This window comes from Anomalospiza imberbis, chromosome 5 (assembly GCF_031753505.1).
Source record: "Anomalospiza imberbis isolate Cuckoo-Finch-1a 21T00152 chromosome 5, ASM3175350v1, whole genome shotgun sequence".
NCBI classification, from domain to species: domain Eukaryota; kingdom Metazoa; phylum Chordata; class Aves; order Passeriformes; family Viduidae; genus Anomalospiza; species Anomalospiza imberbis.
The window spans coordinates 14,291,107-14,306,756 of record NC_089685.1 but is presented as its reverse complement, the minus strand read 5'-3'; the positions used below and the strand labels follow the sequence as shown (position 1 = coordinate 14,306,756).

At 38.8% G+C, this 15,650-nt stretch overlaps 1 protein-coding gene across 2 annotated transcripts in view; it reads left to right on the top strand.

Moving 5' to 3' along the window:
* Window positions 1-12,831, top strand: part of LRRK2 (leucine rich repeat kinase 2) — a 64,475-nt gene extending 51,644 nt beyond the window's left edge. The window contains exons 43-51 of one of the 2 annotated variants that reach the window (XM_068189714.1): window positions 316-416; window positions 880-1,074; window positions 2,081-2,274; window positions 2,565-2,637; window positions 3,479-3,663; window positions 4,440-4,592; window positions 5,319-5,527; window positions 9,255-9,329; window positions 11,211-12,831. In XM_068189714.1, coding sequence (XP_068045815.1) covers window positions 316-416; window positions 880-1,074; window positions 2,081-2,274; window positions 2,565-2,637; window positions 3,479-3,663; window positions 4,440-4,592; window positions 5,319-5,527; window positions 9,255-9,329; window positions 11,211-11,332 — 1,307 coding nt within the window. In that variant the 3' untranslated portion in view covers window positions 11,333-12,831. The remainder of the gene's footprint in view (window positions 1-315; window positions 417-879; window positions 1,075-2,080; window positions 2,275-2,564; window positions 2,638-3,478; window positions 3,664-4,439; window positions 4,593-5,318; window positions 5,528-9,254; window positions 9,330-11,210) is intronic. The other variant, XM_068189715.1, reaches the window with a different exon arrangement.
* The last annotated feature ends 2,819 nt before the right edge of the window (window positions 12,832-15,650 follow it).

Sequence of the window (15,650 nt, the reverse complement as noted above, 5' to 3'; positions counted from 1 at the left end):
TGGTCAGCATTAATGGAAACACAACCCATGTATATCTGCAATTCAGTCCCAGGCACGGGGATGTCAAAGAAAAAGATAAAGCAAAATCCATTTCCTTTAACTGCTGTTAATTAAAAGGACTCTAGTTCTAGCATTTCATGCTCTAGCATATGATGGCAGATGAGCAATTCCAAGCAGTTTATGCTGACATTTTACCTACGAATGTGATATTTCTTAGAACAGCTCAGTAAGAAGTTAGACAAATTCTAAAAATAAGAAGGTTAGTTAGAACTATGGTAAATGCTGGTTAATAAGTTATGTAATTTTACATTCTAGATCCTGTCAAAGAATATGGGTGTTCCCCCTGGCCTGAAGTTGAAAATTTAATTAAAAAGTGTTTGAAGGAAAACCCTCAGGAACGACCAACATCTTCCCAGGTATTACTTGGTTTATTTGCTTTTTTATGATAGATGGCAGTACAAAGTTGTGGTTTCTGAAAAGGAATCAGGCATTAAGTTAATGAGAAGCACAGGTTTCTTTCTGTTGTTCTTTTCTGGAATGGAAACTGCCATGAAATATTAGCTGCTCTTGCCTTCCAGAAAAAACTGTTCCACTGAAATCTACCAACCACATGTTCTAGCTTGCTGTTTTCCCCTGTATTGCTGTGTAGCAACTGTAGTGAAACACAATTCAGATTACTTCCTGGTCTTTACTAGAGCTATGCCAAAAAGACTTTGTTAAATAATATCAGTGCAGTTCCACACTGTTCTGTGGCAGTACAAAGACCAGGCTGCTGAGATACTGTGTCCATATCTAAAAAATGCTGTTATCTGTTGCTTGTTATTCATTGCTGTACAAGCCATTGTTGTCACCATGGGCATGCTGTGGCTTTCTTTATAGGTTTATGAGATCCTGAATTCTGCAGAGCTTATCTGTTTGATGAGGTATGTCTCCATACCTAGCACATCTACAGCAGAGTGCATGGTGGCTGCCAATCAAAGCTGCAAGAAGGCAGGAGTCTGGATAGGCAATGGGAACACAGAAAAGGCACAGCTTTCATTTGTTAACCTAAACACAGATGGACATACTTGTGAGGTATGTGGGAAAGTTGATATTTATTCTATTTTTTCTGTCAGACAGATGTATTTCAGAAAAATTAATTGCATTTTTACAGCAGGATATTACTTCTGGAAAGCTAAGCTTTGAGAGCAAAGATTGCTCATAAGTGAGTCATCATTGTATCCATGAAATGAAGTAGAAAAGCAGTTGCTTTTTACTCTCTTCCTGCTGTCCAGCCTGAACTTTCTCATAATACTGTCTTTCTACTACTGAGATGGAAATGATTTCTAGCATGGAGACAACAGAAAGGAGTTAATAGTTAGGCCGACCTTCATCTCTCTACCTCCTTTTAACAATCCAGGTTGTCTCTTAACAACCTCTCACTTCCCACAAATGCCATCTCCTTGTGCCACTTCGGTGATGCCCTCCAGCTCTTTACATTTGATTTTGATACATCTCAGTTCTATCCCATCAGCAAAGGGGAAAGGTTTTACCAGGTGTGATGAACATGTGTGCCAGAACTGAGCATGATTCATCCTCAAAGTTGTTTCAGTTCTATTTCCATCTGCCATCTGTTGATCATGATACATCTGAATTGGTAGCTTTGGTATAAATTGGTATAATTGGTATAATGGGCTGTTTTTCTAAAAATAAAATGAGAAGAAGAAATATTAGGCCAGTATTTTCATCTTTAGCAATTAGTATTGCAAGAGTTATATCTGTTCAATTCTCTGATGGCTTCAAGATCTTGATTAGAATCAAAAGAGTATCTTTTTTTGTCAGCATTCAGCTGAGAGATTTTCCTGTGTACTGGTTGAGGGGTGCTTCCCAGCACTTTGAAGATAGGTGGCCCAGTTGATGATGTATTCTGCTAATAGGGCATTAGATTTCTTAAAGGGGAAGTTAGGCCAAGGGTCTGTCCAGATTCCTATTGTCTATAGCACAAGTCTATTGTGCTATATTTTTATCATCAGTAATTTACTACCATTTACCTTTACTGAAATAATGACCAAGTTGTTTATCTTCTTCTTTTTTGACTCAGGATATTGCAGACAGTAAAATTATAAGTTTGGCCTTAGTGACTCTTCCTACAGAGAAGGAAAACTGGATTGTAGCAGGAACCCAGTCTGGTTCTCTGTGGGCAGTTAACACAGAAGATGAAACTAGAAGGCATCGTCTGCAGAAAATGTCAGATTCTATCACTTGTTTATACTGTAATTCTCTTTCAAAGCAAAGGTATAAATGAATTTTAAATGTTTTGGGTTACATTTTGAAAATACTGCTAAACTGAGGTGTTCAGAAAATGACATCTGTACACGCTGCACTTTTGTTCTGACAACTGCTTGTTTTGCCTGTGTTTCCACTTAATTTTGCACCCAATGCAACTGGGGACTACATTCATTATCACAGGGTTTGTGTTTGCTCTTAGTGTTTTATAGAATACTTGAAATACTAGAGACTTCTCATTTTAATTTTTCTTACCTGATTAAGGCACTTACAGAATTAATTATTTTACTTTATTTCAGCAAACAGAAGAATTTCTTCTTGGTAGGCACAGCTGATGGCAGACTGGCAGTTTTTGAAGACAGAGCAGTAAAGGTAGACTTGTTCTTTGCTGTCTTTTCTACAGAGTGGTATTAGTAATATCTAAAGCAGCTACTAAGAGTAGCTTTATTTCATGCCACTTATTTTTAATTGCTTCTCTAAAACTAAAATTAATTGCTTCTCTAAAACAAAAATTAACTTTCTGTTGCAGTCTGAGAAGAACTGCACACTTTACAATAACTTCCATAAAGAAAAGAGTTAAGAGGTGGAAAATTCCTTTGAAAGGCCTGGCAAACTGTCTGGAGACTGACATTATTATTGGTTGTTGTTAAGAATATTCTAACAATTTTGACCTCCTTTATTTATTGCTGTAATAGCTCCTTTTTCCTCTCATTTAATATTTTTTTGTATAACAGCTATGTTCAAAAATAAAATATTGTTTAAGTTTTCTGTAGATCAGAGTTCTGCTCACGGAACAGATGAAGAAATGCTGGGAGCTGTTTCTATCATCTGGCGCCTGAAGGTTTAGTTCCTGACCATATGCATTTAGAGCAGTTATGGAGTTGCAGTGCATTTCAGAACTAGAATATGGTCCAGTGTAGGACATCTTCAGAGACATAGATGTGTCTTTCAAGCCAGTCCTTGAAGTGTGCCAGGGGTTGCAGAAAGTGTCAGTCCCTGCTTTGGCCTGTTTCTGCTCACTGGCTGTCTCCTATGGGACATCTATAATGGGACTATGGTGCTTTTCAGTCAGTAACATTCTGGAGATGTTCTGAACCATCAGAAAATCTGGATGTGTAAATTTAATTCAGCAGGCTATGTAACCTTGTTTTAACAGGATTCTGAGTGTTTGTATACTCCTTGTTTCTAACACAGAGTATATTTTTTCTTGCAGTGTAAGGGTGCTACACCTTTGAAGATACTGACTATAGGAAATGTTAGCACACCCCTGATGTGCTTAAATGAATCCTCATGCTTATCTGAAAAAAATGTAATCTGGGGAGGCTGTGGAACAAAAATCATTGCCTTAACCAGTGACTTCTCTGTTCAAAAGCTCATTGAAACAAAGACAAGTCAACTGTAAGTTTTTGATTTTTATAAGTGATGTTATTTGGCTCATTTGTTTTCATCAATGATTTCTGACAGTACTTTGATACAATGTCTTGTTCTAGAGCTCATTCTTTGAGTTTGCTTGTTTCTGTTCTATTCTTTCCATAATGCAGATGGAGTATCAGTGAGTAATGTTGAAAGTATTTGTTGCTACTTTTAAACAAGGAAACACATTTTTACTCCATAAAGGATTGATGAAGTCATTATCTATGCGACTGATCAATTTTCTTCTCCAGTTGGCCTAGTCCAGACCCTGTTTACTTTACTTAGAGTTACACATTTATCTTAGTATTTGTCCTTCTATGTTTGTCAGTATGGTATGTGTGCGTATCTTTGCCGTATATATATTTAATCACATATGATTGCTGACTTCTCACTATTTAGAAATTATTTACTGAGGGTTTGGGAGTGTTTGATGTAATTCTCACATGGACAAATACTACTCTGAAGTTAAGGGGAGTTTTTCCTGAGCAGGGAAAAGAGTGTTTGATGAGAAAGATTTATTAATAGACTTTGAGCATTAATGTGCCTCCAAGGATGTCATCAGCCTAACTCTATTACTGTGAGAATTTATGTTGAACCATAGGAAGATTAAAGCAAAGCCTTTCAGTTTTATCTTATCCTAGTTTGATTTTAAGGCTGAATGATTCTGCAAGAGTCAGAGAGAAACTAATCCCACTCATAGTAGCCTAGTTTTTCTACTAGGTGTTTTCTATATATCTAACTGGAATTCTTCTCTTTTCTAGGTTCTGTCATAATGCTTACAGTGACGCAAACATTATTTCAATAGCAATAGACAAATCCATCTACTTGGCAAAGAAAAACAGCCATTTTGTGGAAATCTGGGACAAGAAGACAGAAAAACTTTCTGAATTAATTGACTGTGCACATTTTCTTAAGTAAGTGTTTTATTTCAGGTTGTTGGCCTGGTGGATAGGAAGGGGAATATCAGATTGCCTTCTCTAGCATGGTACCCTGACCTGCCAGAAGTAGGGCATTTGTCCATTTTGTTGGGCAAGTGTGGATTTCCTATCCTGTCTTTTGGCCCAGAACTTCAGAATATCCCATGCAGAATCCCACTTTTTAAAGACTCTTACTGTATTTCCCAATTTCTCTATGATGTCAAGAAGACTCATTTAGCTCAAGAAAGAATAAAGTCTTTTGCTGTCCTACAGGTGCTAAGGCTAATCCAGTTATTTCCTGCATCTTCTGAACAAGAATGTCTTTTCAGTGCACAAATTCAGTAGGAAATCAGATTTTTATTAACTGCAACAACTTTTTCATTTGCATTTAAATTGTTCCTCTGCCTTAGCATGCCACATCCATTTCTTTTTTATGGTGAGGTTAGGAGCAGGTGTAGGTGTGCTCTTTCCTGCTTTGCTGTGACATTAAGCTCCCGCAGACTGGGGGAGAACTGAGAAGTGTTCCTGCCTTCTATTTAAAGGTCTTCTAAGCAGACCAGATGGCTCTTTGGATCCAATAGTTTTCATCCCAGTTTGTTTGCATGAGAATTTTGTGTTTGGGTTGCTGAATGATTGCTTAAGTCTGGTATTAAGAGTGTCATTTTAGTAGCTGCAGAATAGGGTGCCACCAAATTCCAATGCAAATTCTTTCCATACTTATAGGAACAAAGTGGAAAAATTAAATAAGGAATCAAAACACAAATTGGCTTATTCTGGAAGAGTGAAGACCATTTGTCTGCAGAAAAATACTGCACTGTGGATAGGGACAGGAGGAGGACATATCTTGCTGCTTGATTTGTCAACACGTCGTCCTGTACGAGTTATAGACAAGTTCTGTGATTCTGTTCGAGTCATGATAACAGCTCAGCTGGGTAAGTAAAACCTTCAAATCACTGCTAAGTTTAGGTTTTCTCTGTACTGCTTGTTATGGTGTTCCAGGAACAGATTAGCATTATCCAGGATTTGTTCATTCATTCTTACTCCACGGCTGTCATCTTTCATCATTGTCAGACTTTAGGGTGTAAACTGAACACCAGTAGGTTGAATACCTGTGCCCACATAAATCATCAGCTCTTCCCTGGCTTGTCACTGAACATGAACTCCCCACCTTACCTGCATCCCTGTGCTGTGCTTCAGCAGAGCTCTCACCATCCTCTGTCATGTGTCACTCTGTCTTCTCTTATGTGTGTCTGCCTGTGTTCTTTCTGCACCTCAGGTGTTACACTTCTGCCTTTTCTCTCTGTGGACCATGTTGGATTGAAATAATTTTTCTTTCATTGCTTATTGGCTAGTTTTCTTCTCCCATCCTCATTCAGGAATGGTTCTTTTAGATTTGGGTCACAGGCAGATCACAGCAGAGCTGGTAAAGTGCTACACACCTGGACTTGGGGTGTGGACTTGTACAGATGTACTGCTGCTGTCATCAGGGACAGTTGTTTTGAGCTGCTGTCATCAGGGACAGTTGTTTTGAGCTGCTGTAGGCAGACAGGAATTAGGAGGTTTCAGTGTTGACCGTGAACAGCCACAGGAATGCAGCTGAGGAAGGGACACTCTTTGGCCGTTGAAACTTCCTTCACCTGTGCACTGTCCTGCACCTTTCCCAAAAGTAATAAAGGCCATATAAACTCAAGTTTGTTGTACTGCTGTGGTGAATACAGTCAAAATACACATTAATTCAAAAAGTACTTTGTGGCACAATATGTGGATTCCCATCACTTTCCACTGTGTTTTGGAAAAAACTCTGGAGTTTCCCTGCTAGTGTTGTTTAAAGTGTGTTTGCTGTCCAAAAAAAAAACAAACAGCCAAACACTGAAGCTGTTGTGAATTCAGCAGCACACTGTAATTCTGCTAGCAAATATCACAGTTGCAGGCTGTGGATGTTTTCTCCTTACCATCAGTGTAGCGAGTGCAGGTCTCCAGGACGGTTTGGATGGATGAGAGATCTCTGAAGTCAAGTCTTAGAAAATGTGGTTTATTAAAAGGGGGAAAGGCCCTGCTTGGAGTTGCCAGGCACAACTCGTGGCAGGCCCAGGGAGAGAGGAAGAAGGAGAAAGAGGGAGGGTTCCAGGTGAGGGTCCCAGGGGAAGGTCCAAGAGAGCATCCGGTCCCTCGGGCACACCTTATCAGGGGGCTTCAAGGTGGGCTGGAACAGGACTTGGGCCAATGGGGTCACAGATACCTGATACTTCAGGGGAGGGTCACAGGTGTGGGATGAACCATACATTGGGGGTGAGACAGAGCATTCCATTTGACCCTTGGACCTATCTGCAGGTAAAGGGCATTGTTTAATCAGAAGGGGGGATTGCTTTCAATTTGGGTATACTATTGTTTTCTAGTTATTCAGTAGTCAAGGTTTGTTATTTCAAATCTAGTTCTCATCTCAATGTCTGTATTTTCCAAATCTTTTGCCAGGCAATCATATTTATAAGGTTTTCCTATTTCATCCTCCCCAACAATCAGGAATTTATTCTGTGGGCTGTTTCTTCCTTTCTGGCAGCAGAAGAATCTGTAGACTACAGTCAGGTCGTAATGCTGGCAACGTTGTATGAGTCAAACATACCTCACCTTCCTCTGACTTTCCTTTGCCTCAAACAGCCAGTGTTACAGTCTGTTAAGAGCCCAGCTGTTAATGGTGCCAGCTATAGCACAGCATTATCATTCCAGCTAGTGATGATAGCTACAATGTTAGTATCATAAAGGGACATTTTCTTTTTGGCATTTTGTAAACAATAGTTGCTATGAAAACATAATAATTTTTGCCTTGCTGCTGTCATTGATTGGGAAAATACATTGTATAGAATAGTGTGATTTAAAAAGCCTTGAGGCTCAGTCATGTCAACATTTTTAATCAAAATTTTATTTATAGAAAAATTAATATTCAGGAGTTTAGCTGTATTTGCACAAATATCAAGAACAGCAAATAAGATTGATATATGCAGTTTGATGTGTAGGTTTTTTTCTTTTGATCATCTTTTTGCAGCAATTATTTATAAGGGCTAGGGTTTTTATCCTAAATTCAAGGACTTGGTTTCTACTGGAATCTCTGAAAATGGCACTGAGGCTGCTTAGCAGTTTTTCAACAGTACCACATTGCTTATATGAAATAAGGGAAGATAGAGGGAAATATTTTTTATTATATTTGTATGGAATAGTTTCATTTAAGGTTAAAACATATAATGTCAAGCAGAGGTAAATATTTAAGGAAAAAGAGATTGCCAGACTTTGAGACATTAATTTTATCCATACTTCATACATGAATATGGAAATACAATGTCATTTTCCAACTGTGTCACCTAACACATTGATGTTCAATAGGCATGAGACTTACCATAGAGAATAATTTAGATGTAAATCTGTAGTTTATTTTGCAAGTGCAAATTTAGATTTCTATATAGTAAGACAGGACCTAGGTCTAAATAAGAAATATTATACTTTAGTTCCAATCACTTTTGTAAGGAGTATGGATATGACTGGCTATAGAAAAAAGTTAAATTTATGAAAAATCTGAGCATGGAGGATGTGTATGGTTCCCACCATTCCTCATCTACTATAACCGGATTTACATCACTCTCAGAGGAGAATATAGTGCTGACCTCCTTGGGGCAGGAAGAACCTCTCTCTACCTTGCAGAGGTCCTGGGGCATGTTAAAAAACTTCCCAACTGCAGCTTTCACAGTTAAGCCATACTCCAGTCTATTTATGTCCCAGAAACTGCTCCCCTCCTCATCTTTGCCCTGGGAGTGTCAAGCTCCGTGCTTGAAGCAGTGTGAGCCGTGGTGCTGCAGTGGGGTGTCTGCACAGTGGGGGCTGCTCCTTCCCTGGCCTGGTCCTCACCAGGGACCTGGGCTGGGCCCTGTATTCTTCTGCTAGCTGAAAGGCAAGGGCTCTCCACCCTCGTTGTGCTGCCAATAGGAACAGGGAGCTGCTGTGGCAGGAGAACACGTGACAGCTTCTGTCCATCTTTGCAACACATTTATAGACATGTCTTGTTGGAAATAAGCAGCACAATGTCTTGTTGGAAATAAACACTGGCACATTCTGTTTATCCTCTTGTGATCCAACTACTCCTGCCTTCCACGTCTCTTTTTGTGTTATTCAGTAGGCACCTTCTTATGATCTATCCCCTATTTCTACTTCCCACCCTTATGCCATAAGTTTAAAACTTTTACTTCATAGTTTTTACTCAGTTGTTTTGTCATATTTGGTTAGTTTGGTTTTTTTCATAACTGAACATTTTGCTGTGCACTGGGACTTCACTTACAGCCTGTCCTTTTGCTGTGACATCTGCTTCCTGTGACTCTACCACCTCTGCCTGTGCAGTATAATAGGGTGCTTTGTTCTTGGGCTTGTTCAGCAGGCTGATCGGCTGATCCTGTGCTTATACCTTGGAACCCTGATAAACCCTGACATTAAATGGAGATGGGAACTATATTGTCTCTGTGTCTGGGTTTTTCATGGCTAATGATTTTGAATAAAGGGTCTGGTTGATTGAACTCTGCTTTCTGTCCTCTTATGCCTTGATTCCATCTACTCTTTCTGTCCTTAAATTACAAAATTCACATTGAAATTAAGATTTGACATTTCATTTCTTTGAAAAAGGGAGTCTCAAGAATGTGGTCCTTGTTTTGGGATATTGCTATAAAAGTGACACCGAAGACAACAAATATCACAAAGGTATCTATTGTGTTTTACTAACTTGTATTATTAGTAGAGGAGACACTATTGTGCTTGACTACTCACTGAGAGTGAAGAGTTGATCATCATTTGACAAAATTTTATTGAAACACTACTATTAAATAGTTTTTGTTTTCTTTTGCCTATCTAGGCTCATACAAACTGAAAGTAACTTCCAAAAATGGATCTGAGGAAGCCACTGTTTGAAGGATACAATACAAATTGTTGCAAAACTGTATTTGGGGAGTAAATGTCATTGTCTAATTGGAGAATGTATCAAATGGATTTCCAGAGGTGTCTGTGCTAGGTCAGGAATCCCCAGTGTTTTCATGAGTGACATGAATGAAAGAATAGTGAATGTACTTTTTAGTTTTGCAGACAGCTCACAGCTAGGACAAGCTCACTGGAGGGCAGGATTAGAACGCAAAGTGACGCTGACAAATAGAACTAATGGTCTGGAAGGAAATAGGATACAATTCTGTAAGGACAAATGCAAGACCTTTTATTTAATTAGGAATGATCTGCTGTACCAGCATGAGGAAAGGATCAGCTTTAACAGCAGTGCTGCAAAAAATGGGTCAGAATTGATCAGAGACTGGTCATGAATCAGCCATGTCATGTGGGTGCAGATGAGGCAAACACTACTCTCACACCTTGAAAATGGTGTCTGTAAGACATGAGCTAATTCTTACACTCTGCTAGGTGCTAATATGGCCTCTGGTGGTGGAGCCTAAGCATTTATTGCTGAATGATCTGGACTATTAGGAATAGTCCAGAGGAGACAAATGCAACCTGTGAGGAAATGTTGCAGGGAGTTAAATTGGTTAATATAAATAAAGCTTAGAGAGGACATGGTAATAGGTTTCAACTATGGTAATGGTTTCAACTATGTAAATGAAGAGCAAGAGAATAAAGACTTCTACATATTCCCTGTGGGTAGGATAAGCACTAACAAGTTCCTATTATAGCAAAGGAGATTTCAGTCAGACATTGGTAAAAGCTTCCTGACAATTAGCATAGCAAAGTGCTGGAAGATAGAAGATCTGCATCTTCAGATTTTTCTAAGAACAGTTAAAGTTGATGCTCTGATCAATGCCCTTCTTCATCTTTATCTCATCCCAGTTTCAGTGACTCCTAAAAATGTGGCAATGGTAGTATAAAGTTAAGGAGGGCTAGTGTAGATCTGCTGAGTCAAACATTAGAGCATTTCGTTTACATTGTGGTATTCCCCAATTCCTGTAATCATAAGAACGTTTATTGGTTTGTTAGCATTTTTATTTTATTTAAGATTGACATTAATTACAGAAAAGAATAAGAGACTCCAGAACCCTTGGGGCCTTAGTTTGTAAGCCTCGACTCATGTAAGTGTTCTCAATTGTCCCTATTCCAATAAAAAGAGTCTGAATTCTTCATGAATAGTTGTTTGCATGAATGGAGACTGAAGAAGTGACCTTTTCTCAGTATATTCACTAGCTTATGAAATCAGTTTTTATTTTACAGTGAATGAGGTTTGAGTCTCATAGGCATTTAGGGTATATCTGCTTGGAAAGATAAAGATGAAATTTTAGCAGGCACCTCAGTATTGGCATTAGATATAGCTGAGGTCAGTTCCTTAAGGCCCACAGACACCAGAAATGTTTTTTCAAGTACTTTTAAATGGGATACTCTAAATTTAGGAACTAGAATGCAAATCATTGTGTAAGTACAAACAGCTTGTAATCCATAACTGCATCACCTCACACACAAAGTGTCATGGAACTTGTCTTCTGGGTCCAAAAGATCATGCTTCATTGGGTAAATTTTGCAGATATGCAAAATAATTTCTAATTTTGTAATAACTCATCTCTGTTGCAGTTTTCAAATTTTCGTTTTTTTCTCCAGAGTTACAATCCTGCGTGTCAGTGTGGGACATTAACCTACCCCATGAAGTGCAAAACCTGAAAAAACACATAGAAATGAGACAAGAATTAGCAGAAAAAATGAAGAGCTTTTCTTTGGACTGAAAAGTCACCCTGCAAGTGCCATTTTTTTCCTAATCTTCCATCCTAACATACTGTGCAATATTTACAACTTCTTCCTATTGTTTTTAACCTAAAGCAGGAAGAAAATTACCATGAGCGTATTCTTAGGATGCCAAGAAGAAAGAAGTTATTTGTAATATTTGAAAGGACAGAAAACTGTTGGGAAATTCTGATTCTAAAACGGTATCGTGGATCTGTTGTTTACCTGTGAAGTTCTGTTCTCTGTAACTATGGCTCAACTTCAGTATGACATCATTCATCCAGTTTTTGATCCCAGTTAAACCGGGAGTAAGCCAGGAGACTATAAATGGCTATAATTTCCTTCATTATCTCTATGAGTTGACACTCTAATAAGAACCAAAATTTAAGCCTCTGTTTATTTACTGCAGTTTGCATGTATGAGTTTACTCCCATGATTCATGGTTTAGCAATGTCAGAGCTCATGACCCTATGAAAAGACATCATATTTTATCTAACAGCAGTGTTTAAAGGAATATGTAATTACTACACTACTCTTTGAAAACATCGGGCAGAATTGTCTGTGTTTCTTCCATGAATAATTGACTTTCTTTTTTCATTATGACCAGAAAAAGCCCCATTGTGCTACTATAATAAAATAGCTCCAAATTAAACACACCGTGAGGCTTCCACATGTCGGTGTCCTCGTGCAGCGCTGCAGCCTGCCTGCTCCTAGGACATGCAGTCACACCACTGGGAATGCTGCCAGTCACGTAGCTCTCTTGTGCAGCTCTCTTGGAAGAGAGAAGAGAAAGCACAGGGTGAATGCTCTGATCTAAATGCTGCTATGACTTGTTCTTAGTCCAACTTGCTTGTTTGCTTACCTCAGTCTAAAAAAAGGGGAACTTTTGCTTTGATTTTTCTAACATGCAGTGTTTCCACTTACTCATTCTTGTTTGAATTTATGTTGTTTTGGGGGACAATCAGGGGAACTTGAGGAGTGTAGGAACTGGCTGCCTCTTCCAAATTTGTTTCCACACATCATCGTTCAAGAGTCCACATTTTGCTGCTTTCTGGCTGTACGTCCAAGCTGCTGCTTACAGCCAACACTGACCTGCTCTAAGGAAGTGCCTTATTTTTGTCCACCTGAAGACAGACACGGTTTTCTGATACCAGAAGAATCCACAGGGTGCTCCCAAAATCTCAGGGAGTGGAGCATCCAGAGCCATTCCTGAGTCTAGGGAGCTGAACAAGGTTGAGCAACCAAAAAGTTCTCAGTTTTTTGGGTTTTTTTGTGTTTTGTTCTTTTTTTTTTTAAAGAAAATTATATACTGGAACAACTGTATTTCTTGTGTCTGACTCTAGCATTGCTCTATTTTCTGCCAGATATGGAATGCATACTCAGGATAGTTTTCAGATATGCATTCTAGTTTCTATGAATTCTTGTAATCTGTGTACTGAGAAGAATTTGCTATTTATATGGGATTTTATAACTCAGAAAATATATATTATGTTAGAGTGAATATGGGTTTTTTAAAGAAAAGAATATATGCATTGTGATTAAGTTTATTTGTAAGTAATTTTGAAATGTAAGCCTAAACATTTCTATTAAAACTGTGCTTTGTTAATAATGTAGGTCTACTTTCTCATCATTGAATTTTTAAGGAGGGCTTTTCTGTGCAGCTTTTGTGACATTTAATTCCTTCAAGATGATGCAAAATCCTGGCTCTATAGGTATTATTGACACAGCAGTACACTGCTCTGTTGCAGTGCATGTCTTGAGTCCTTTTTCCCTTCCCCTGTTTGTCTTCTGCTTGGTGTTCCTGCAGCCTTCCCCAGAGATGGGAGGTGACCTGTAAGGAGTATTGTCCCTGTGGTCATTCCTCACCTCTCCAAGACTCTGGATAACATTGATTCATGGACTGAATTGGGTCATGTATTCAGTATTACAGAGAGGTCAAAGAACAAAGAAACAGCAGCCAAAAGACAGGAGCTCATTGCAAACCCGACTCAACTGGTCACAGCTGATTTATCTGTGGCTGGAGAGAAAAATTCTGTCATGGTGGTAACCCACTGTGACTGTTTATCAATACTGTACTCAGTCACACAGAGCACAGTGATCCCACTGCATCCTCACTAAATACTAAAAATACTGCAAGAAAATATTTAGAGAACTTGTGTTGGTGCTGCTTGTTAGAAGTGCTCAGGAACTGGCATCCCCTCCCCAGCTGGCACCTGCCACTGAGGGCAGGAACAGCACCATTGAAACCTGCACAGGTTTCACCACTGAAACCTCTTCCCGGAAACATCTCTACTGACAAACTGTAAGGAAAGAGGGGAAAAAAATTCCATAACTACACGTCCACTCTGGTTTCAGTGCAGCTGTTTGAAAACCAGTGGAAGCTGATCACGTAAGAGGACAAGTTCTGTCATATACAGTTTCTTGCATACTTAGGATAAAATCCAGCTTGTGAAAACAGATAACCCTTACTTCAGAAAAGAGCCTGTTTGCTCATGGGAAACAAGCATGTGGTGTGGTGTGGTGTGACTGAACACCCAAGCTGGGACAGGAGAATAACCCCATGTCCCTCAGTACCCTAAAGACAAGGAGACTAAACATACACAGTGAGCTGAATGCTTGATTGGATACTGTTGGGCTTTTTAAAAGTATCCTCCCCCTCTTGTGCTACTGACTTTAATTAGAGTAATTCTTTTTTATTGGTTGCTTGCTCTGATAAATTACATATGCAGATTCACCTGGTCATTAATTTTAACCTCATTTCTTTTACTAGCAGTTCCTGTCAACCCCACTGTAAACAAGCTGCCTGATTTAATGCACTTTTGGTATTATGTCCTGGCATTCCTCTGAATTCTTATACTGCCTCTAGTGTCCCATTATTATTACCCTCTTACTTCCTCATGCACCACTTTGGGGCAAAACTGGGATACATATGGAAGGAGAGAGAATGAGGCCTCTCAGGTGTGGCTTAACCTCCAAACGTGGGCATTTGCAAGACAAATAATCCATTTTACAATGAACACTTCAGATACCAGAGACATGAGAAAACAGTAAGTTCCCTGAATCTCACAATGAATCTCAGTGAATGAGGAAAAGACAGTGACAGTCATATTTTTCTATTAGTCTTTCAAGTAGAAAAGCATATGAACAATTTTTCTCACTTATTTTCTGGCTTTTGTCATTAATTTTAAAAAATATCTGGAAAGAGCTCCCCTTACCTGCCTTAAGAGAACCAAATCCACTGATGAAAAACTAGCAAGTATTCTGTTATTTCTGTCTCAATTAGTTCTTCATCCATATTATGAACTCATCCCAGGACTGTACTGACCTGCAAATTCTCTTACATAAAACCTTCTTGGTGGCCTTTGAACAGGTATAACTCACTGGCTGCCAGCATAGTATTGGTAACTTTTCTAAATTTTTTTTTTGGTTAGGTAGGCATGTGTCTTTGCAACAATTAGTTTATAAATACAGAGTAGCATAATCACATGAAAATGGAGAATCATACTTACTGCATATCTCTATTTTAAAATTCATTATTTTAAGAGGAAGAAACCGCAAGATATTAGTTGTTGTTGTATTAGCAAAGGGAAACCTCATTTACCAGAATTTAGAAGTGAACCCAGATGAAATTTCTAACAGTTTCAGGAATGTTCTTTGCTGCACCTGTGAGATTTGTAGGCACTGCGAGGACAGCTGTGCCTTGAGCTTTAGGCACCTCGGCAAGACTTCTCAATACTTACACTGGTCCTTGTTCAATTAAGTAGCAGAATTACAAGAATAACCAGATGGTGATACAACTTTTTCCATTGCAGTGACCTCAGTGCAGACTGGTACCCACCTTTTTACATGCGTTGTTTGGACTGAGCAGTAAACTGGAATTATTTTTTTAAGGTTATTAAAATTTATGATAGACCAATAGATCTATTTAAAAAACAGAAGTTTTTTAAACTATACCAATATGATTCTAGGAAAAACATGATGAAAGTCAAAAAGCAAGCAAAGGTCTTTTCTTTTTTCCCTTTCTACTGTGTTGCTTTGCCTTCCTGCTGCCAGAGGTTTAAGTGCTGCCGTCAGTCCCTACAAAGGCCGTCACTAATTAGTGAGGAGAGACTTAAAAATCAATGTGGTATTCCTTGGCATATGTGATTATTTACTTCACTTCCACCACAGCCCATTAATGTTACTGACATGAAAAGTCAAAGCAGATAGAAGAAGGGAAAGAAATTAAAATCTCCCGGGACCATTTTAGTGTTTTGCCTTTTCTGAACCATTTTCTTCCCGTGCCACGTCCTGCCACTGGGACCTGACGGCACAGCTGCG